General features: G+C 40.5%; 1 protein-coding gene across 1 annotated transcript in view; it reads left to right on the top strand.

Moving 5' to 3' along the window:
* LOC114654250 (DDRGK domain-containing protein 1) overlaps positions 1 to 22837 on the top strand; it is a 92565-nt gene extending 69728 nt beyond the window's left edge. The window contains exons 8-9 of the mRNA XM_051929446.1: positions 5515 to 5563; positions 21541 to 22837. Coding sequence (XP_051785406.1) covers positions 5515 to 5563; positions 21541 to 21707 — 216 coding nt within the window. The 3' untranslated portion in view covers positions 21708 to 22837. The remainder of the gene's footprint in view (positions 1 to 5514; positions 5564 to 21540) is intronic.
* Positions 22838 to 24301: the final 1464 nt, after the last annotated feature.

The following is a 24301-nucleotide window of genomic DNA, read 5'->3' as shown; positions in this document are numbered from 1 at the left end:
GACAGGCACCGATCACCTTACGGCCACAGCTCCAGTCAGCCGCCTCAACAATAGAGGCACGGAACATGGCCCATTCGGACTCAATGTCCCCCACCTCCCTCAGGAGGTGGTCGAAGTTCTGCCGGAGGTGGGAGTTGAAGCTACTTCTGACGGGGGCTCTGCCAGACGTTCCCAGCAGACCCTCACAACACGTTTGGGCCTACCAGACCTGACCGGCATCCTCCCCCACCATCGAAGCCAACTCACCACCATGTGGTGATCAGTTGACAGCTCCGCCCCTCTCTTCACCCTAGTGTCCAAGACATGTGGCCGCAAGTCCGACAACACGACCACAAAGTCGATCAACGAACTGAGGCCTAGGGTGTCCTGGTGCCAAGTGCACATATGAACACGCCTATGCTTGAACATGGTGTTCATTATGGACAATCCGTGACGAGCACAGAAGTCCAATAACAAAACACCACTCGGGTTCAGATTGGGGGGGCCATTCCTCCCAATCATGCTCTTCCAGGTCTCACTGTTATTGCCCACGTGAGCAATGAAGTCTCCCAGCAGTACGAGGGAGTCCCCAGAAGGTATGCCTTCTAGCACCCCCTCCAGGGACTCCAAAAAGGGTGGGTACTCCGAACTGCTGTTCGGTGCATACGCACAAACAACAGTTAGGACCCGTCCCCCTACCCGAATGCGGAGGGAGGCTGCCCTCTCGTTCACCAGGGTAAACCCCAATGTACAGGCTCCAAGTCGGGGGGGGCAATAAGTGTGCCCACACCCGCTCAGAGCCTCTCACCGGGGGCAAGTCCAGAGTGGTAGAGACTCCAGCCCCTCTCAAGGAGATTGGTTCCCGAGTCCAAGCTGTGCGTCGAGGTGAGCCCGACTATATCAAGCCAGAACCTCTCAACCTCGCGCACTAGCTCAGGCTCCTTCCCCTTCAGAGAGCTGACATTCCACATCCCAAGAGCCAGCTTCTGTAGCCGAGGATCAGACTGCCAAGGTCCCCGCATTCGGCCACCACTCAACTCACACTGCACCCGACCTCCTTGGTCCCTCCCATAGGTGGTGAGCCCATGGGAAGGGGGACCCACGTTGCCTCTTCGGGCTGTGCCCGGCCGAGCCCCATGGGTGCAAGCCCGGCCACCAGGCGCTCGCCATCGAGCCCCACCTCCAGGCCTGGCTCCAGAGGGGGGCCGCGGTGACCCGTGTCCGGGCGAGGGAAAACGCCGTCCAAATTTTTTATTCATCATAGAAGATCTTTTGAACCGCACTTTGTCTCATCCCTCACCTAAGACCAGTTTGCCTTGGGTGACCCTACCAGGGGCATAAAGCCCCAGACAACAGAGCTCCTAGGATCATTGGGACACACAAACCCCTCCACCACAATAAGGTGGCGGTTCGAGGAGGGGCATATTCATTTAATATTACTGAAATCAATTTAGCATTTTTTCTATTTGCAATGTTTTTTTTAAACGACTAATGTAATGTACAATATTTATCATAAAACCTTTCTGGAGTCTGAACAGAATTAAATCTTAATACATAATTCGCCTGCCTCCTCACTCACTCACTCATGTCCGTCCGAAGGCGAATGCGCAGTCGCCTTTTGCGCAGCTGCCCGAAAAACCTTACAAGACCGAAATCCAACCCCAACATTGCAGCAGGCGGTGGATTTAGCCTACGCATTTCGGGATTATTATTCTGAAATCCCAAATCCTTCCACCGAGGCGTAGGATATTAGCCCCGATCACAGCCAACCCTCACACTCAAAATAATACGTAAGAACATATTATTATTAAGTACTTTCAGCGGCAGGAACGACTCCACATCCATCACGATCATTACACTACCGTCGTCCACAGATGTTGATGTGTGAGAAGCGAGGTACACATTCTAAGCCGCATACAAATCTCCACAGGTGGCGCGGTACGCATTGTTGTGCTTCTGCTAAGATCTGAGTAAAATAAAACGCTGCTGGCCTATTCGCACCAAGCACTGAATGTTCACCACCCCATCTGGAATGATTTTATTGCCCTTTGCATCCTCGCCCTTTCAGAACTGCTTATTTTCGCAACTTGGTGCCAACGGCTGCAAAAATTTTCAGTTCTATACCAAACAGTGAGAGTGTCTTCAAAAAATGTACTCTACAGAGAGATTTTACAACTTTAGTTGCATACTGACAGGCCTCCAGTATACAAACAAAAAACATTGTCATAGATAGCATGTATTTTTTAAGTGTACAATATTTTTCGCCGTGATAAAGTCATATATATCCCAAACCTCTTACTTAATTATCATTACTTACATCACTTTCTTATTTATTTCTTACTTATCATTTGTTCTTCATACACTGCTGACACAAACTCGTCGAAACGGGCTTTTTGTCTAGTTACATAATAAAAAGTAACTCTTTTGGTTGTCTGCCAGAATCTCTCCACAGCAAATGATATTCTTTTTTGAGCAATAAACCTCAGTGTCAAAACCCAAAATATTACAGCATTGTATGCATAAGCAAGTATAGTATAATGTAGTTATTGTTATGATGTCAGTCTTGCTTTTCACATATTGTGGAATGATAAAGTCTAGAAATATCGTATTATCTTAGAGGTTAATCATATTTTTCATGAATACTTTTTTTTAACATCTTGGATGAAATTTGCATTAAATTCACTTCCTGGCAGTCATACATCTGAAAGGACATTAGGAACTCAAACATGTGTTTGTAGTATTTTCTTGTTTGGTGTCCCCTGAATCTCATTTAGTTGGTTTGAGAAAGTTTATATGTATGACTAAATTTATATTTATTTAATATTACTAGTGCAGTTACCTGTTCATTTTTAATTACCTTATTTTGAAATTGACTCTTCTGGAACACTATATACAATTGACTGGTGCGTTGCTCTCCATTGAAACTACTATTTGAAAATGTCTTGCTTTTCCCTGAGAGTCCACAGACATCTACATCAGGTACCTGCTGGTGCTGTGTACCTGGACACAACTGCATTTTTGATGCTTGGCAGGACAGGGCAAGCCATTTTTAGTTAAGCCACATGCAGAACTCATAGTAATAAAGAGATTAAAGGGATTCTTTATTTGCACATGAATGGGCAGGAACGCACAAATGTTACACAAGCATGGGGAGCTTTCATAGCAAGCATAAAGTCCTGCAATGCCTCACTTCCAGTGCCTCTCACTGTTGTTTTTTTGGAGCACAAGCTAGCAATGGCACAGTAATGCCATCGCACAGTCCAATATCAACACATGCATATTGCTTTCATAATATAGAGTATGAGACATATAGATCTGCAACAATGCTTGAAAATGTAGTTGAAGCAGTATTTTCCACTAACTTACTAACATATGAGGAGGATTATATCTTGCCAAATAATGGTCAGATACAACCCCTGAGGAATGAGGGAAGGCAATCCACACGAAGGTACCAGTAATGATAAATGGGGAAAAAAAAACATGTTAGCAAGGCTGTGGAACTCACACCAACCAACCAACCAACCATTATCCAACCTGCTATATCCTAACTACAGGGTCATGGGGGTCTGCTGGAGCCAATCCCAGCCAACACAGGGCACAAGGCAGGAAACAAACCCCGGGCAGGGTGCCAGCCCACCGCAGGGCAGACGCTCACACACACACACCCCAAGCACGCACTAGGGACAATTTAGAACGGCCAATGCACCTAACCTGCATGTCTTTGGACTGTGGGAGGAAACCGGAGTACCCAGAGGAAACCCATGCAGACACGGGGAGAACATGCAAACTCCACGCAGGGAGGACCCGGGAAATGAACCCGGGTCTCCAAATTGCGAGGCAGCAGCACTACCCATTGCGCCACCGTGCTGCCTGGAACTCACACCTCTTTGTGAAATGTTAAACAGATATAGCAATGGTAAAACCAGTGTGTCAAACACCTTTAGACATACAGAATGTTTTATCACATTTGCAGCTGGAAAGAAAGAGAATAATCCAAGTAGAGAAGACCACATTCACAACACTGTAATGCCTAAACCATTAAAGGTATTATGCAAACATATGTACATTACCAAGGTGCAAAATATTAACTTGACAGATAGGTTAAACGAGAACCAGCTGCAACACACAATCAAACTAAAACACACCACATCGAATACTGCTCAAGAAAACACCCTTTCACATCAAAAACAGAATCTCTCATTTATACCACAATGTATATTCAGGCTGCTGCTGCAGCTGAAGTAATACCAAAAAGTTATCACCAATGATTTTCTCAGTCTTCTGCATAAAAATATTACATCATTAATTAGAAACATTTCAAAGCTCCCTCTTGTCAAGCTTCAGCACCCAAAGATAGATTCTTCATGTACAACAGTGTAACAATTAAGCTGTTTTTTCTAGTGGTGATGAGCTTGTTTTTGCCTCCATCATGATTCATTATTATGCAGTTTCTTTATTTGTTTTGAAACAGAATGGATTCTTTATTATCACAGTTGCAGAATTTCATAAAAGATATCTTTCATGGTAGGCCTTCATAAGAGTGATTTGTTGCTTTGTGTTTAAAAAAAAAAAAAAGTCTTAACAAAAATATGAATCCATAGCAACAACATTAATTAAACATCTGGTGCCCAAGATAGTTTTCTTGATGGCTATGACATCAGTTTAATAGATAAACTACACAAGAGAAATCATTAAAACAGTCAGTTTGCAGGTGGCATTATGGTACAATCCTACTTTATGAAGGCAGTCCTGTTTGTGTCAGGAATATTTCAACACTGTAAGAAATTATTTGGTATGTGCTGTGTGGGTGAAGACACAGAAGGTTTACTCACCTGTGAATAAATTTCTTCCAGATTTGATAAATTTGCATTGTAATACCTGCCTCCTTTACAATAACAACCCCAGTATACGTTGACTTTCTGGAATATACAGTATATACTGATGATGGGCTGCATGGTGGCACAATGTTTAATGCTATTATCTTAAGTACTGAGCATCTTAGCTTGAAGTTTCTTTGCATGCACATTGTCTGTGTGACGTTTACAGGTTCTCAACAGGTCTAAGTTGATAGATAGTCCTCCAGGTACTCTGGTTTTCATTTCACATCCCCACACATGCACACTTTAGGTGTATTAGTAGACTGTGCAGTGGATTGGTACTTAATCCAGGGCTCTTTCCTATTTTGCACCTACTGTTAACAGTGTGGTTTCAAAACCATCACAATCCTTTAACAGGTATAAGTGGGTTTGAGAATGTTATTATTTACCAGTGATTTTGAATGTAGAAAGGAAATGTTTTAATGTACCATACAAGAATAAACTACAGTTAACAGACAAATTTCCACCTCTCCTCTCTACCAATTGGAAAAGCTAGAACTGCAATTGTAATGAAGTTAATCTATTCTGGCAGAAACCTCTACAACAAGCAAAAGTATATTAATTAAAAGTTGATTAATCAGTGGGTCCCTTTTTCTTGACTGCAGTAACCACACTTGACCTTGCTTTTCATTTATTTTGTACTGTTTGTCTTCTACAGGATGCCATTGCAAGACTTCAGGACCTGATTGTTAATGGTACCTTGACAGGTAATGTGACTTGTATCATTACAAAAAATCCTTCATGATAAATACTGGCATCAGTCATACATTGGTTTGACCATCACCTTGAAAAATGTATACCTTTTCCAAATTAGAAAACAAATTGCTTTAAGTGCCCCGTGTTATTTTAGAACAGGCGTTTTCAGATGTTTTTATAAGTGTTAACATTATTTGGAGGTTTCAAGTGAAACACATTCCTAAAACAAAACTATTTTCTGTTGACATTTTCTGTCTTTTTTTAAACATTATATCATTAAAAAATTCTGATCATTTTTGTATTTTAATTTGATTCATTAAAAAAAATTTTAGGTCGAAGGATGAACTGAACTTGTTTTCAGTGGATTGTAATGGTGCAATGGTCTTTTAAGTGTCTCTGTGGGCTAGGGAAACATCTGCCAACTATGCTGAACCGATTATTGTGGCTAAAGATGTGACTTGAGCTGTGAGTCCGCAGTGTGCCATAAGCTGCGCCATGCTGCCTTAAAGAATAAAAGGCATAGAATGAATGATGATCAAGAACAAAATGCAACAAATGGCCACAAACTAGCAATAATTAAAAAAAGAAAAAAGTGTAACTCTTACTGTAATAATCTTCAGGGCACTGGTTGGCCATGCCATATAGTATTTATCTAAAGTTGAAGACACATCATTTTTTTTTCTTCCATCCAGACAACAAAAATGTCATATAAATAGTAACAAATCTTGTGTTATTATTATTATTTCACAGGATGTTATGTGTTTTCTGACTGGGGAATGGGAGGTGGAGGGTTTCTTTAAAGTTTGTTTTGATTTGTCAATGTATCGTGTGACTAATTGCGCTGCTACAGCTCTGTAATGTCACGCTAGACTTGCAAAGCTTCATGGGGCAATTGAAAAAAAATGTTCATCCAAGCCAGCCACATGGCAAATTTTCCAGGAAAATATTTGGCAAACAAGATCCCTGGTGAGTATAGCATATTTGCTGCAAAAAACACTTTGCCCTGATCAACACTAGCTGTAATTAAAGGACATAATGTAATTCTGTATGTTACAATTGTCAACAGCATTCCTAAGCTCCTTCATTATTGATATAAGTATGGTATACAATACAAGCATGACTTTCCTACAGCGATCTACCCTGCATTTTATTCTCAGAAATGATTTATATTCTTTTTTTAAGGCCTTACTGTTAAGCAGAGATCCGTCTTTGACAATCTGGTGAGGTTTAGGCATGCTGCAAGGGGAAGAGGTTTCTGAGGGTACTGCTGTAGGACACAGCATAGAGCCAAGCCCTGTTTGCACTGAACAAGTGCTGAATTTTCTTTTAGCTCTAATGACCATAATTCTCTGAGATTTTTAAAATAATACATTAAGTAAAGTAATATTACACATATGAAGATTTAATACCCATCAGAACTAAGGGACATGATTTTTCTCTTTCAAAATTGAACTTACAACATTCATAATTGATTGTATTATCTGATAATTGCATGTACTACGTGTATGTAAACTTTTCAGTCTTCCTTTTTTTGCCCATCTGTTGTTTCATTTAAAAACAACACAGTGCAGACTGACACTGCCCCTTGGTTAGTAAAGATTTTTTCCCTCTTAAACACCTAAAGTAAACCCAGTAGAGGGTATCTTTCATCATAGAAGTTGTTGTCTCTCAGGTAAGTAACTTGGTGCAGGGGCAGCACTCACAACAGAAATTAACAAGAGTCTGGAGACAAATCCAGTTCACAACTACTTTATTTCAAACGTGAGCCTCAATGTGTAAAAGAACAGTCTTATGCAATCGAAGTAACATTGGATAGATGTATTAAACGTGTATGGATATACTCTATAGCAAGGCATGGTATGTAACCCTTTAATTGCTAAAATAAATGTCCCTTTTAAAAATAGACAAAACAACCCAGATGTCCTGTCCTACAGTAATTAATGTACTTGTTTAAGGAGCCAGCTTCCTCACACAGTGAAATAGAATGTCAAGCATGTTATGAGCTATGACAAAATCTTAATTGTATGAGACACCTAAAGGTTTTGTCAAATGAGATTGCAACAATAAAACTTTACCAGGATGTGTACCATGGTCCAAACAAAATCTGTTCTTAATTATTGCCAACTTACTAGTTATGTGGTTATGACTTTAAAGGAGGTCTAAGTGTGTCCATGTAAGCTTTTTGTACAAAGTTAAACAATAGTTAAACAAGTAATCCCTCTTAGTATTAATTGTGTAATGTAGGATTTGAAAAAGAAATTTATCTTGTCCACCCAGGAACAGCTAATTTAAATGTAGGAATTGAGTGAATTTTAGGTTGGTTATTTATCAGTTTTGTCTTCAGCAATACGAGTTAGTAAATAATTTGACAAGGCTTGTACTTTATTTGCCATACCAATCTCTTTTGTAGGAGGGGTGCACCAGCCTTTACTGTTATATAAAGTTAACTGAGGTACACTATAAGCAACAGAATAAAACAATTTATTAATAAACACAATAATTATTCTCTCTCTCTCTCTCTCTCTCTCTCTCTCTCTCTCTCTCTGTGTGTGTGTGTGTGTGTGTGTGTGTGTGTGTGTGTGTGTATATATATATATATATATATATATATATATTCACGGCATTCGAAGTCTGTGTCACAATCTGTTAGTGTGGGTGGTTACCTACCAGGTAACGCTTTGTGGTTGGCCAGCAATCTGCTAACATCCGCCACGGTGCCCTCAGTTTGTGAAGAGCAGATCATAGAATGGTTTCAATAGTTTACTGTCAAAAAATAATTGCAAAGAGTACACGACACGTGTTTCGCCCTCATTCTGGGCTCATCAGGTGTACACACTCCACTGCACTCCCTCTTGGGAATCGAACCTCGGACGTCAGCGTCCGAGGCGATGCCCCTAACGTTGCGCCATGGCGTGTGGTTCGTTTTATTTGACAGCATATAGATCGGGGTAATTACATTCACGGCATTCAAAGTCTGTGTCACAATCTGTTAGTGTGGGTGGTTACCTACCAGGTAACGCTTTGTGGTTGGCCAGCAATCTGCTAACATCCGTCACGGTGCCCTCAGTTTGTGAAGAGCAGATCATAGAATGGTTGCAATAGTTTACTGTCAAAAAATAAATGCAAAGAGTACACGACACGTGTTTCGCCCTCATTCTGGGCTCATCAGGTGTACACACTCCACTGCACTCCCTCTCGGGAATCGAACCTCGGACGTCAGCGTCAGAGAGGGAGTGCAGTGGAGTGTGTACACCTGATGAGCCCAGAATGAGGGCGAAACACGTGTCGTGTACTCTTTGCATTTATTTTTTGACAGTAAACTATTGCAACCATTCTATGATCTGCTCTTCACAAACTGAGGGCACCGTGGCGGATGTTAGCAGATTGCTGGCCAACCACAAAGCGTTACCTGGTAGGTAACCACCCACACTAACAGATTGTGACACAGACTTAGAATGCCGTGAATGTAATTACCCCTAACTACATGCTGTCAAATAAAACGAACCACACGCCGTGGCGCAACGTTAGGGGCATCGCCTCTGACGCTGACGTCCGAGGTTCGATTCCCGAGAGGGAGTGCAGTGGAGTGTGTACACCTGATGAGCCCAGAATGAGGGCGAAACACGTGTCGTGTACTCTTTGCATTTATTTTTTGACAGTAAACTATTGCAACCATATATATATATATATATATATATATATATATATATATACATACAAGGGGGCTTCGCCCCCTGCTCGCTTCGCTCGCCTACCCCCGGCGTTTTGAACCCGTGCCCGCTGGGCAGCCGTAGTTTCAGACGCGCGTTGTAGGAGCTTGCGTTGTTTTGAATCCGTGCTTGCCCTGCTTCTGCGGTTTGAGACGCGCGTTGTAGGCGTTTATCCGTCAGTCGAGCTCGTTCGGTTTGAATCCGTGCCTGCTTTGCCTCCGCAGTTTCAGACGGTGGGTCGCGTTCGGCGTTTTGTACGATCCCAAGCAGGACATTATTCCTAACTTCACTCCGCAGTAGTGCCACGTACAATATTGCGGTGACGCCTGCGCCTTCACTACGCAGTAGTGCCACTCACAATATGGCGGCAACGCCTGAGCCTTCCATATTATGTCGGGTTTTACCATGCTGTGTAGGCGCCTTTGCCTTTCGTACTTTCCCGCGCCTTCCGACGCGCAATGTTGGCGCCTGCACCTTCTGGGTCTGCCTCTGCTGTGTGGTGTGGATGTTTAACTGTCGTTTTTTCTGCTTTTATATTCTGTATCTTGCTGTGTATGTGTTTCGTGCCTAGGTTTTTTTTAAGCTATTGCATTCCAGTTTTCATCATCTGTAACCTGCTCTCCATGTGTTTGGCCCTGTTCTTTAACCTCTTTATGACGTTTTACTTTGTTTCCTACCCTGTCTTTTATTTCTGACCTCGCTTTATCCTGCTTTGCGGCATGTCAGACGGTTCGTAATCTCTCCCGTTTCACTCTGGGGAGGGGGGCTTTGTGTGGCACCTGCGTACTATGTCTCCTGCGTCCACGGGCAGGTCCCTGCGTCCAAATCCGGTTTACCATTCTCAGTTAGTAATATGGATATCTCCAGAGTACACCCCTCACATTTTTGTAAATATTTTACTTTTTATTATCATTCATGGGACAACACTGAAGATATGACACTTTGATACAACGAAAAGTAGTCCCTGTACAGCTTGTATAACAGTGTAAATTTGCTGCCCCCTCAAAATATCTCAACACACAGCCATTAATATCTAAACAGCTGGCAACAAATGAGTACACCCCTAAGTGAAAAATGTCCAAATTGTGCCCAATTAGCCATTTTCCCTCCCCAGTGTCATGTGACTTGTTAGTGTTACAAGGTCTCAGGTGTGAATGGGGAGCTGGTGTGTTAAATTTGGTGTTATCGCTCTCACACTCTCTCATACTGGTCACTGGAAGTTCAACATGGCACCTCATGGCAAAGAACTCTCTGAGGATCTGAAAAAAAAAATTGTTGCTCTACATAAAGATAGCCTAGGCTATAAGAAGATTGCCAACACCCTGAAACTGAGCTGCAGCACGGTGGCCAAGACCATACACAGGTTTAACAGGACAGGTTCCACTCAGAATAGGCCTCGCCATGGTCGACCAGAGAAGTTGAGTGCACGTGCTCAGCGTCATATCCAGAGGTTATCTTTTGAAAATAGATGTATGAGTGCTGCCAACATTGCTGCAGAGGTTGAAGGGGTGGGGGGGGGGTCAGCTTGTCAGTGCTCAGACCATACGCCGTTCACTGCATCAAATTGGTCTGCATGGCTGTCACCCCAGAAGGAAGCCTCTTCTAAAGATGATGCACAAGAAAGCCCACAAACAGTTTGCTGAAGGCAAACTGGATTACTGGAACCATGTCCTGTGGTCTGATGAGACCAAGATAAACTTATTTGGTTCAAATGGTGTCAAGCGTGTGTGGCGGCAACCAGATGAGGAGTACAAAGACAAGTGTGTCTTGCCTACAGTCAAGTATGGTGGTGGGAGTGTCATGGTTTGGGGCTGCATGAGTGCTGCCGGCACTGGGGAGCTACAGTTCATTGAGGGAACCATGAATGCCAACATGTACTGTGACATACTGAAGCAGAGCATGATGCCCTCCCTTTCGGAAACTGGGCCGCAGGGCAGTATTCCAACATAACGACCCCAAACACACCTCCAAGACGACCACTGCCTTGCTAAAGAACCTGAGGGTAAAGGTGCTAGACTGGCCAAGCATGTCTCCAGACCTAAACCCTATTGAGGCATCTGTGGGGCATCCTCAAACGGAAGGTGGAGGAGCACAAGGTCTCTAACATCCACCAGCTCCGTGATGTCATCATGGAGGAGTGGACGAGGATTCCAGGGGCAACCTGTGAAGCTCTAGTGAACTCCATGCCCAAAAGAGTTAAGGCAGTGCTGAAAAATAATGGTGGCCACACAAAATATTGACACCTTGTGCACAATTTGGACATTTTTCACTTAGGAGTGTACTCACTTTTGTTGCCAGCGGTTTAGATATTAATGGCTGTGTGTTGAGTTATTTTGAGGGGACAGCAAATTTACACTGTTACACAAGCTGTACACTGACTACTTTTCATTGTATCAAAGTGTCATATCTTCAGTGTTGTCCCATGAAAAGATATAATAAAATATTTACAAAAATGTAAGGGGTGTACTTACTTTTGTGAGATATACACAGTATATTAGTGCTGGGCGGTATACCGGTTCATACCAAAAAACGTTTTTTATTTTTGTTATGATACGGATTTTTCTTATAGCTTTAAATAGCTTAAACAACATTCAGAACGTGGCACAGCGGAAAACTGTTTAAGGGGGGACCTTTTTCACTGCTGCACCGCTAAACATGCATGCAACAGAGTACATGTGTTAGTGGAGGTATTGAACGGTGAAAATGGACAGACATACTGAAGCTGTGGCAGACGATAAAGTTGAACATGATGACACAGAAGAACTTTTGCCGAAAAAAGGAGCCGTGTCTGTTGTCTGGAGATACTTTGGTTTTAAAAGGCTGGATGTGGAACATTATGTTCAAATGTGTGAATACGGTTTCTATACTACCGGATAATACTGCAAGCCAAGTTGTACTTGTTTTATTTTTTTTTTCAGTACTGTGTAATAGTGTGACGACATGTTGAATTTATTCTTGACATTTTTACTTTAATCTCGACGCTTATGACGAGAATAAAGTCGACATGTTGACTTTGTTCTCGACATTTCTACTTTATTCTCGCCGTTTATGTCAAGATTAAAGTCGACATGTTGACTTTATTCTTGTAATTTGTCATTAAAGTAGAACATCGTAAACTAAACTTAATTTTAAAATGAATATTTAATTTAGTAGATATTCTCAAACCCCCGTCGTAAGTTATGTAGCACATTAAATGGTTTGTGTGAACTGTTCCCCGAGCCATGTTAATTGCTACGTGCTTCTTAAACTGATTTCCTCTTGCATGAAGAGGAGGCGCAGGCAGCGATCACCACACAGAATACATTAATTTCATGATATTCCTGCTCCCTGAACATTTAGAATGCTAAGGTAAATACTTGATATCATTTTCATGATGAAATGCATTAAAGCATTTATTAATCATGTGGGGGCACGGTGGGGTGGAGGTTGCACTGCTGCCTTGCAGCAAGGGTGTCCCTGGTGTTCCCTGCCTTGAATTTACATTTTTTTCTGGTGGGTTTACTTTGCGGGCTTCAGTTTCCTTTCAGAGTCTTGTAGGATGTGGGGTTTTGTTCGCTATATTGACCCTGCTAGTGTATGTATTGCTCGTATTCACCCTGCGATGTGCTGGTGCCCCGTTCAGGATTTCCTCCTGCCTCGCACACAATGCTTGCAACCCTGAATGGATGGCATAATTAAACATGTATAACGAAGATTTTTTTTAAGTTCTGAACACTCCGTGGTCTAAGTTTAAAACTAGTTTTAATTTCACAAAGACATTTATCGTGTGGTGATTGGTTATGTGGAGAAAGAAAAAGGAAGAATAGGAACTGGGGGTTTGGTACGTCAGACAGAGACAGCACGCATGCAGTAAAGAAAGTCCGCTCTTCTGTGTTTGTGTCTCCGACCACCAGATCACGAACCCAGCATTTACACAATATTTAAGTTAAACCTGTGCGATACCCATTCATATATCCAGTTTTTTGGAGGCTCGTCACACCTGCCATAAAGTTCTCTACACTGAACGTATACCTGGGGACCCCTTAATGCGAGGAAGCAGCACTACCGTGCATGTTTAATACTTGCTTTAATGCATTTCATCATGAAAATGATATCAAGTATTTATCTTAGCATTCTAAATTTTCAGAGAGCAGGAATATCATGAAGTGAATGTATTCTGTGCGGTGATCGCTGCCTGTGCCTCCTCTTAGTGCAGAGGAAGTCCACAAAGATGATGTCCGATTTTGTATGGAGTTGGTGCTTTGTTGTTGATCCGGTTTCAAGTGGGGAATTCTTCATGCATTGGAGTGCACTCTTTCTCTTTGCTGCAATCTCCTCTGTTTGAGGTGTTCTTTGATGCTGCTTTCTCAGCTTGCTTTCCTCAGTTACACTCTCTGCTGTGTCGTTGGCAACTTAGGAAAAAGCATTACTCTTTCTGGCACAAGAGATTAGATGATGAAATTCCCTTCTTAAAGTGATGGCTGCTTTTCATCCTACTGGCCCAGAGCTTGGTTTCACAGAGAGTTTGTCCATTTTAGATCCACAAAGAGAAAGAGGATGTCAGGTCTCAGCACCTCGAACAGAGAACGCCTCATCAACTTTTAAGTTCAGAGAGCAGATTTCAGAGGTTTTCAGTCATTTTGGAGTTCCCCCTCCCTGAGAGAATCCCAGACAGGATGTCCCAAGAGAATTCTAAACTTCTTTTAACTTTCCATTCTCTGCCAATCCTGTAGAATGCATCTAGTTTATAAAGGAAGGTTGACCCTTCTCCTTATTGAATTAAAGCCACTTTCACTTACAAAATCAGTGTCTTTTAATATGCAAGTTGTTCTGTCCTTCCCAGTTGTTCTTTGTTCAATTATAGGTCTTTGTACTTGCTTGGAGTCCATTTTGTGCCTTCTGGCTCAAGAAGTCTGCAAAGGGCCCTCTGGAGAGATGTCAGTTTATCTTTGATACACCTTTATTATCAGATGAAGTCCAGGCAGATCCTGGTACAAACTACAGTTCAGCCTCTTAGTTTGGAATGCATTTTGGGTGTTTGTGCAGCTGTATGCCTGTATCACTGTTAAATGTGCTTTATTAACAGGACTGGTATGCCACTAAAGCCTAGCAGAATGGGTATTGCCCATTTTATTCTACAGTGTATAGGATGCAAACCTTGCAACGAACTTACAAAATCAAATGTCTACTTCTTGCAACCAATGGTAGTAGCATCAGGAGAATGATCAAAAGGAGAACTGTAGCAGAACTAGTCCAAATTTCTACAGAGACTTCCATCATTCTGCACACCACAATTTATCCACCCCTTAAAGATCTTTGTCTTAGCCTTATACCATTTACAAGCTGCAAGGTGAGTCATGCTTAACCGTATCTCCTGAAAATTAAACACATACAAGTAATTCTGTCTTTGTGAAGAAATAAGACTTCAAAGTATCTGACGAAGATGATTGGCACTTCAAACTTGTTAGCTTTAGTAAGAATGTGTAACTCAGGCTACTGGCGAGTGACTTCCAGTCTCTGATATAAAAAGATATTGACTACTTACAGTATAACGTGTAGAAAGTGTATATTTTTGTTTTTAGTTTTTATCATTTTTTCATATAACCTTTGGAAAACCAAGAGTTCACTGCACACACACATAAACCACAGTAAATAAAGACAGGCCATTTATTTTATTGGGGAATTATGACTTATTGCCAGAGAGAGAAAGCCAAAACTGATAGCCTTGGTAAATGCACAAAATGTAAACTTTTCTCTGCACTGCAAATTACATCATGCCTCATCAAGGTGGGAATAAAGTAGAATTCATTTCTCTAGTTGAAGCAATAGAAGGGCTGCCTAAGTGAACAGCGGTGTGTCTCATAAATGTATCCTTTTAAAGAATTCAGCAAATAAATACAGAAGAAATCCTATTTTGTCAGAAATTCACGGCACATGATGTTTTGTGTTTTTCCAAACTTTTTGAATGAGCTTTGCCTTTCTTGTCCAGTATGACTTTGAGTTCAATATGGACCTCCCACACATTTAACATTTTCCTGTAACAAGGTGAAAAAAAAGTACAGGACATAAAGTTAAATCTTCTCAAAATAACATTAAAAAAATGTACACAATTTTAAAACCTGCTTGATTGCATTCACAACCGGCACCTGTCCCAGCAGCACAGGGCAAAAGGCAAGGAGCAAACATATACTGGCCTTAGAAATAATAAACAAATCCATCATTATTTGGTTGTTAAAATTTTTCAACATTGTACAATTTGTTTCATGTGTACACAGAGTACATTGTGATATTTCTTTGCATTTCTTTTTCAGACTAATGAAAATAGTATGTCAGGTCACTTGTCCTTACTCAATACTGCCTCCAATTTTTTTTTTTTTTTTGATGCTTCCTCTAATTCTGCTCAGTCTTTTATAATGAGAGATTTGTGTTTGTATAGTCCATATACATTTTTAGCTCTTTTGACTGCATATACTAAATTCAATAAAGTGTTTATTCTGAAATATGTTTGCTGTACTGGAAAATATTTTTATTATGTATCATTAAATAAGACTTGCATTAAAAATGCAAAAAATAATTAAAAGATGAAGTAAAGCCTGAAAATGAATATAGACAATGTGTTTATTTTTAAAGTGCATTTTTTCAACAGTAGTGCCATCCATTATCCAACCCGCTGAATCCGAACACAGGGTCACGGGGGTCTGCTGGAGCCAATCCCAGCCAACACAGGGCACAAGGCAGGAACCAATCCTGGGCAGGGTGCCAACCCACCGCAGGACACACACAAACACACCCACACACCAGGGCCAATTTAGAATCGCCAATCCACCTAACCTGCATGTCTTCGGACTGTGGGAGGAAACCGGAGCGCCCGGAGGAAACCCACGCAGACACGGGGAGAACATGCAAACTTCATGCAGGGAGGACCCGGGAAGCGAACCCAGGTCCCCAGGTCTCCCAACTGCAAGGCAGCAGCGCTACCCACTGCGCCACCGTGCCGCCCCAGCGGTAGTTCAGTTGTATAAATTAAATTAAAGTTAATTGTAGTTAACAGCATACTTTTCAGTCTTTTTTTCACCAGAAGCCAAAACATGTTGGAGGAAATTACAACAGCTTTTGTACAAGGATATATTTCTTAATGGATAATACTGCACCTCATACAAATTGCACTTCCTGATTTTTAGAACTGACTGGAGATATTAAATAAAGAATTATCTTTAGGCCTTTTCCTCATGTTATGGTCCTGCTGTTTGTTTCTGAAACCAGCTGTTTTTCTTTTTGCTTTTCACTTTACATCTTCCAAAAATCTTAACTAACATTTGATATTGGTGAGGGTGGGGGTAAGGGGTAAGGGATGAGGGTTGGGGATGAGTCAGGGTTGGGGAAATAGGTATCTAAGTAGCCCCTCCCACCTGGCATCCTGGCATAAGGATGTTACAGTAAGTTTTAGATGACAGAAATTTAAACTGAAACAATAATAAAAGAAAAAAATTACTTGTTGGATTATTTAATGTACTTTGCTGAGCTACAATGAAAAAGATGTAGTGAGCCATAAATATACAACATTTAAAAAACAGGTTTTAGTAGTATGACCAGTAAACTGAAAAACCAAGCGCAAACTACTTTGAAGCAGGGTTTTATTACGTACAGTGCATCCGGAAAGTATTGACAGCGCATCAGTTTTTCCACATTTTTTTATGTTACAGCCTTATTCCAAAATGGATTAAATTCATTTTTTTCCTCAGAATTCTACACACAACACCCCATAATGACAACGTGAAAAAAAGTTTACTTGAGATTTTTGCAAATTTATCAAAAATAAAAAAATTGAGAAGGCACATGTACATAAGTATTCACAGCCTTTGCCATGAAGCTCAAAATTGAGCTCAGGTGCATCCTGTTTCCCCTGATCATCCTTGAGATGTTTCTGCAGCTTAATTGGAGTCCACCTGTGGTAAATTCAGTTGATTGAACATGATTTGAAAAGGCACACACCTGTTTATATAAGGTCCCACAGTTGACAGTTTATGTCAGAGCACAAACCAAGCATGAAGTGAAAGGAATTGTCTGTAGACCTCCGAGACAGGATTGTCTCGAGACACAAATCAGGGGAAGGTTACAGAAAAATTTCTGCTGCTTTGAAGGTCCCACTGAGCACAGTGGCCTCCATCATCCATAAGTGGAAGAAGTTCGAAACCACCAGGACTCTTCCTAGAGCTGGCCGGCCATCTTAAACTGAGCGATCGGGGGAGAAGGGCCTTAGTCAGGGAGGTGACCAAGAACCCGATGGTCACTCTGTCAGAGCTCCAGAGGTCCTCTGTGGAGAGAGGAGAACCTTCCAGAAGGACAACCATCTCTGCAGCAATCTACCAATCAGGCCTGTATGGTAGAGTGGCCAGACGGAAGCCACTCCTTAGTAAAAGGCACATGGCAGCCTGCCTGGAGTTTGCCAAAAGGCACCTGAAGGACTCTCAGACCATGAGAAAGAAAATTCTCTGGTCTGATGAGACAAAGATTGAACTCTTTGGTGTGAATGCCAGGCGTCCCATTTGGAGGAAACCAGTCACCGCTCATCACCAGGTCAATACCATCCCTATAGTGAAGCATGGTGGTGGCAGCATCATGCTGTGGGGATGTTTTTCAGCAGCAGGGACTGGGAGACTAGTTGGGATAAAGGGAAAGATGACTGCAGCAATGTACAGAGACATCCTGGATGAAAACCTGCTCCAGAGTGCTCTTGACCTCAGACTGGGGTGAAGGTTCATCTTTCAGCAGGACAACGACCCTAAGCACACAGCCAAGATATCAAAGGAGTGGCTTCAGGACAACTCTGTGAATGTCCTTGAGTGGCCCAGCCAGAGCCCAGATTTGAATCCGATTGAACATCTCTGGAGAGATCTTAAAATGGCTGTGCACCGACGCTTCCCATCCATCCTGATGGAGCTTGAGAGGTGCTGCAAAGAGGAATGGGCGAAACTGGCCAAGGGTAGGTGTGCCAAGCTTGTGGCATCATATTCAAAAAGACTTGAGGCTGTAATTGCTGCCAAAGGTGCATCGACAAAGTATTGAGCAAAGGCTGTGAATACTTATGTACATGTGATTTCTCAGTTTATTTTTAATAAATTTGCAAAAACCTCAAGTAAACTTTTTTCACATTGTCATTATGGGGTGTTGTGTGTAGAATTCTGAGGAAAAAAATGAATTTAATCCATTTTGGAATAAGGTTGTAACATAACAAAATGTGGAAAAAGTGATGCACTCTGAATACTTTCCGGATGCACTGTATTGTCCTTTAGATTCATTATTGAGGATTCAGATTAGGTTGCTGTTGAAATACAATATTTCTGAACTTTTCAAATTTAACTAACTGGCATTTGATCAAGATCCTGGCATACAATTGCCACAACTACTACAACTGTGGAAATGCCTCAAGTCCTGTCCTCAGGAGCATTCTGCAGTGTTTATATGCATTAACACTTCTCTGATAGGATATACAAAAAAGTGAGTAAAGCAACCTGGCATCATATTTAACTTAGATATTTTTTTAAAAGTTCTTTTCACAAATTGAATGATATCTTTTCCTCATTGTCTGTCTGCCATGCAGTGCAGGTTTATAATTACATATGAATATTAATCTATACTAATAAAAGGCAAAGCCCTCACTGACTCACTCATCACTAATTCTCCAACTTCCCGTGTAGGCAGAAGGCTGAAATTTGGCAGGCTCATTCCTTACAGCTTACTTACAACAGTTAAGTTTCATTTCGAAATTCTATGCATGACGGTCATAACGGTCGACAACGTCTGCCATGTTAAACTTTCGTATTTATGGCCCCATCTTCACAAAATTTGGTAGGCGTCCTCCCTGCGCTAACCGAAACTGATGTACGTACTTATTTCGGAAGCTGTGAGAAAACAGTAAAATGGAGGCGTGTCAGACGTCATTGTACATTTTCTGATGCAGCTAGACGGAAACAACTTCGTGACGCTGCCGCCAAATACTCGCAGAAAAATCCACAAGTTCATAGACACGCTGTCCCTAAATACTCGCAGGCAAATCCACAAGTTAATAGAGCTTCTGTTTCTAGGTACGATCCCAATAATGAAAAGCGGCTCATACGAAAACAACAAAACAGTACATATTGGATCCATGGATGTTGACTGTGAGTATTGTCAAGCTTGTGGACGAAAAAGGCACACTGAAAAGCAGACAGATAATATTTTCTCAATTCTTTTTATTTATTCATTCGGAGTCGCAGTAAGTAGAGATTCAAAAGAGTATAACTTATTGCCGCAAAGCTCAATTGAACCCTGATCAAAAGCCAGGAGGGGTTTTTTATACTTCAGCATCTCATGATTAATAAGACAGAAAGAACATCCTTATCAAAACAGTAAAGTTAAACAATATGTCTGTTGAGCTAAGCATTATCTGTGTTTTGGAAGCTATGCACAGGAGAGACGCCTTTGCATAAACTACATGTACTTTCTGCAGCCTTGTGACCTTGTCCCTGAAACATTCACTCTGAGAAAGGGAAAACAAGAAACAGCTTACATTTTATTCATGTGGACACTATTTCTCCTGAACCCTGGAATAACATATTTTTGTTAGTTCATAAGCCAAAGCGTCTCTCACTGGCAAGTTGGAAAAATAGTTATTATAAAAATTCTAATTTACTAAACACACAAAATACATGGTGCTGAGGAGAACATTCTTCTTCTACAAGCTCATAGGTGGAAATGCGAGTCTCCTGGTTTGTGCTGTAACGGTGGTAAAGTCTCTCTCACTCCTTTACATAAGCTTCCTGACCTTCTTGAAGGCCTGTTAAATGGCGAACATCCTCAAAGTGAGCATTTCTTGAACAACAGTCGAAAGTACAACAGCGCATTTCAAATGACGTCATTTGGTGCTAACCAAATCGTTGAGGGAAATTTTATGCCTTCATTTAAAGTCCAGGGACAAGTGTATCACTTGATTGGCAGTCTTTTAACCTATGCCAACTGAGGAACACAAACTTTTGCAACTTTATTTCGTCCAGGACGATGAAAAGGAAGCACAAATGCAGTGCGCTAATAGGCCGTCCGTCGCTCTGGTCTCTTCATTCCCTTCCTTGCTTCGCCACGGTGTTCACGTCTCCCTGCTGAAAACTGCAGCCTTTTTATTTAATCCACGGCTTCTCCGCTGTTTTATTGTTCGTTTATTACTATTATAGTTATTGTGTAGGTATTTTAGACATAGTTTGCATTGTTCAGGTACACATTTCCTTTATCGTTCCAACCGTACCCCCATTAACATGTCTATCGAAGTGATCACCATCGATCAAATAACTGTCACTTACAGAGTGGTTTCCATGCCCGGAGGTGGCGCCTTTTCCATACTCTGTGTTACATATTGCATGGCTATGTCAGGCTCACTCTTGATATCCAGAGGAAGATTGTGTCTTATGTATTGAATGACTGGGACAGGTTCAAGGTGTGGACTGATGACGGTACAGGAGATAATTATACTACACAGGAGCACTATAAGAGTGAAATGCTTAAGCCCTTCACCTATGGTTCTGCATGTGAGTTGATAGCTGCCGCTGATTTGTTCGTTTGTTGCTTTCAATTGTACCGAAATGGTCAAATATTTTACACCTTTGGACAACCGCCAATGCCTCTTAAACATCTTAGATTCACAGGTGACGATTTGAGTAGTGGACACTTTGATGTTTATGAATGTTTAAACTCTCAAAAGCTGGATGCGAAGCTATTGATGAAACCCATTTCAGTTTAAACGCCTCCAATTTCCAGTAAGGCTCTGCTTCACATTGACAATTAATAAGTGTCAGGGACAGACCCTACAAAAGGTTGCCATTGATTTGAGGCAAGATTGCTTTTCTCATGGCCAACTATACGTTGCATGCTCAAGAGTAAGCTCAGCGCACAGCTTGGTCATATTACAACCGGAGGGCCGAACTGACAACATGGTATACAAAGAGATCCTTAACAGATAATTATTGATATATTTTCCCTCAGTTTAAAAAGGTTTACTTTTCTTCTTAATTAATATTTTAAGGCAGTATTTCGCCACTGCGAAGCGCAGGTATTTTGCTAACTTCTTCACTTTGCTATTAAAAAGTATTAAACATTCTATATGAAAAGGGTGAATCTGAGATTGCAATACAAGATATAGTTAATTCTGAAACCTTCTGTAGATATTTTCATATGTAACTATTTTTTTGGGCAAGACCAGACATGTTAACTTGCGATTTTCATGTTTTTGATTTCTTTCTTTCTTTCCCTATTTTTATCCCCACTCACAGGTGTTATTGATGATAGAGGAAAATTCATCTACATTACTCAGGAGGAGATGTGTGCCATTGCAGAATATATCAAAAAGCGCGGCAGAGTGTCCATTGCTGAGCTTGCACAGGCAAGCAATTCACTTATCAATCTAAAGGTTGAAACTGGAGTTAGTCTCTCAGTCTAAAATTTCTGTTATGTGCAACTCAAATTAATCTTAGAAAGCAGGTCACCCTGTGATCCCAAAACAAACTCTCATCGTCCCAAAGAAGACCTTCATTTGCACTTACCATTGAAGATTTATTTTCCTTGTCCTATTATTTTGTGGTTTGTTAACAATGTTCTGTAACTTCCTCTCAAACATGAACCTTATTTATTTTCAATATAGCCTGTTGAAAACTAAAAAATCACTGTAGTTTTCTATATGTTGAAAATGATTTGTATGCACAGTATCCAGTGCTATGTTTAGCAATACTGCAGCAGCATTATTATTGAATGTGTTATGTAAATGTGTGATAACAGTGTTGCTGAAAAAGAATTCTGGGTGACTTGGATTTTTCTTCATGTAAGATATCTCTTGTTAATGGTCTAGCCAATTTTGTAATATAAATTTAGAGGTGATTTTTTTCTTATCGAATCTTGAGATGTGATTGATTCCCAAGCATCCAGGGACTGCATATCTCCCTAGCAGTGTGTTAAACTGTGAAGCAGTTGGGCCAGATTAACAATGAGCATATCAGGGTTTTCAGAAATGGGTAATTTCTACAAGATATCATTGAGTGAATGAATATTCTAATGCGTAAATATCCATTTACTTTGTAAACATTTTAACAAAGCATGTCCTCTGGCACAAATACCAAGAAAAGAGTTTGTCCATATTTTTAAAAGCATACAAAATCCTTGAAATAGTTTAATTTTCCATTTATTGTAGTAAGGATCCATTTTTATATGACAATGTAATTTGAAGAGAATATGTTCTATTTTGGAATCTTAATAAAAAACAGTTTACCTGAATGTTTTTGCTGGAGTGTATTTAAGATATTTATTTGTCTTTGTATACGACGTTGAAAACACGTCCTTCAGTGCTGATATCAAAGATTGTTTACATTATTGTTACCCTCTTATTTAATTCATGTTAACTTGAGTTTGTCTGCAGTTATCTGCCTTTGTTGTTGTGTTATGAATATGATTCAGGAGCACAAGCTGAGCCCTGTTCCTTCAGTATAGGTGCCATACTGAAACCAGCTCTGGAAAGAACATTTCAGTACAATGGATGATTCTATTAACTGTTCTAAAAGGTAACAAATTTGTTGGAAATTTGATAAAAATTAATTAAAAAAAAAAATAAAATAGGCAGTCTGTATCTGAATATACAAATGTCTTTTTTTGGTATATTTGGCGCACAATTTGTAGTGTTTTTCCAGTATATTTTTATAAAGCTGAGACACCTCTACTACCGTGTTCAAGGTTTTTTCCATTACGAGTCTGTTTTCCTCTCTCTTTATCCTCAGTTTTTACAAGTCTATCATACCATACCCTACTGATGGCGAAAAAAAAAAAAACAGAATATACTGCAACAAAATGACCTTTATTTCCTCCATCTCCACACATAGCATTTTCATTAAAGTTAAATAGCTTGAGTTTTGTATTAAGTTACCTGACTCTTTTACACATTCCTTCAGGTGGTTCTACAAACTTTTTGAAACTCAAGATGGGATTTCATGCAATATTTGTCAAATGCAGATCGGTAGAGTACAAGAGTATCTCGCTTAATGTCACTGCATTTTCCTGAGAGTTGTTTTTTGGATTTGTGACTTGTTTCTCTGAAGAATTCTCCTTCTTTTTGGTATTTTTTTTGAGGCTTGTGTGTTAGTTTTATATGTCATTTATTTCTCTTATCAACAACTCTGTGCCTCTTTTGGGGAAGCTCATCATTATTGCTTTCTGCGCAATTACCAATGGGTTGATCTTACCCAGAGCAACAGAGAGATTAAATTTAAATGATGTGTGTATGCAGGTGGATTCCTAACAACAGATGGTTTAAATTTTAATACTAACAGGATGAGCCTGTACTCTTTAATTATATAATTGTACTATATGATACAGGGGTAACAATTTTCCAGAATTTGATTTTTTCAGTTTTGTAGTTTTTATTTACTTTTAACAGTGATGACAAATACATATTTCCAGAAAGTAAGAAAACTGGATATAGACTAAAATGCCAAAATAGAGTAATGTCTGATTATTTGTGCTTTTAGTGTATCCCCAAACATACAAAACTAGAAAACATAGACAGATTGCCTAACAATGAACCTGCCAGATTGATGTGCGCCACGCATTAAAATGTTTTACAAAAATCAACTGAAGTTCTGGTATTCTGTACTTCCAAAGATCACCTTTATAGCAACATAAGCCAAACACAAGGATTGTGCAGAGAAAATAGCTGAAAGAAAATTGAGACGAATATAAGTAAAGTTTTGTAAGTAAAACCTTTAGCCAGTCATCTTAAACTTAAGTAATTATTAATTAAAACGTCAAGTTGTCAAGAATGTTCATTTCAGATTATGACTGCTGCTTTTGTCTTTGGGAATTTATTCAGATGGATTATTTAAATATATTTTGTAGTATGTAAGAGAAAGAATGTTCATTAAGAGGTCTTTCCATCTTCTGCTGCAATCAACATACCCTCAATTTAGTCATTACTGACTCAGTCCTCATCTCTGACCTCCAAGTACTTGATCTGGGTGTTTCCGATCACAAAATTGTCTCAATGGATTTACC

The sequence above is a fragment of the Erpetoichthys calabaricus genome, chromosome 7 (genome assembly GCF_900747795.2).
Source record: "Erpetoichthys calabaricus chromosome 7, fErpCal1.3, whole genome shotgun sequence".
NCBI lineage: Eukaryota > Metazoa > Chordata > Cladistia > Polypteriformes > Polypteridae > Erpetoichthys > Erpetoichthys calabaricus.
The sequence above is the reverse complement of the archived record's forward strand: the minus strand, read 5'-3'. Positions and strand labels throughout refer to the sequence as shown.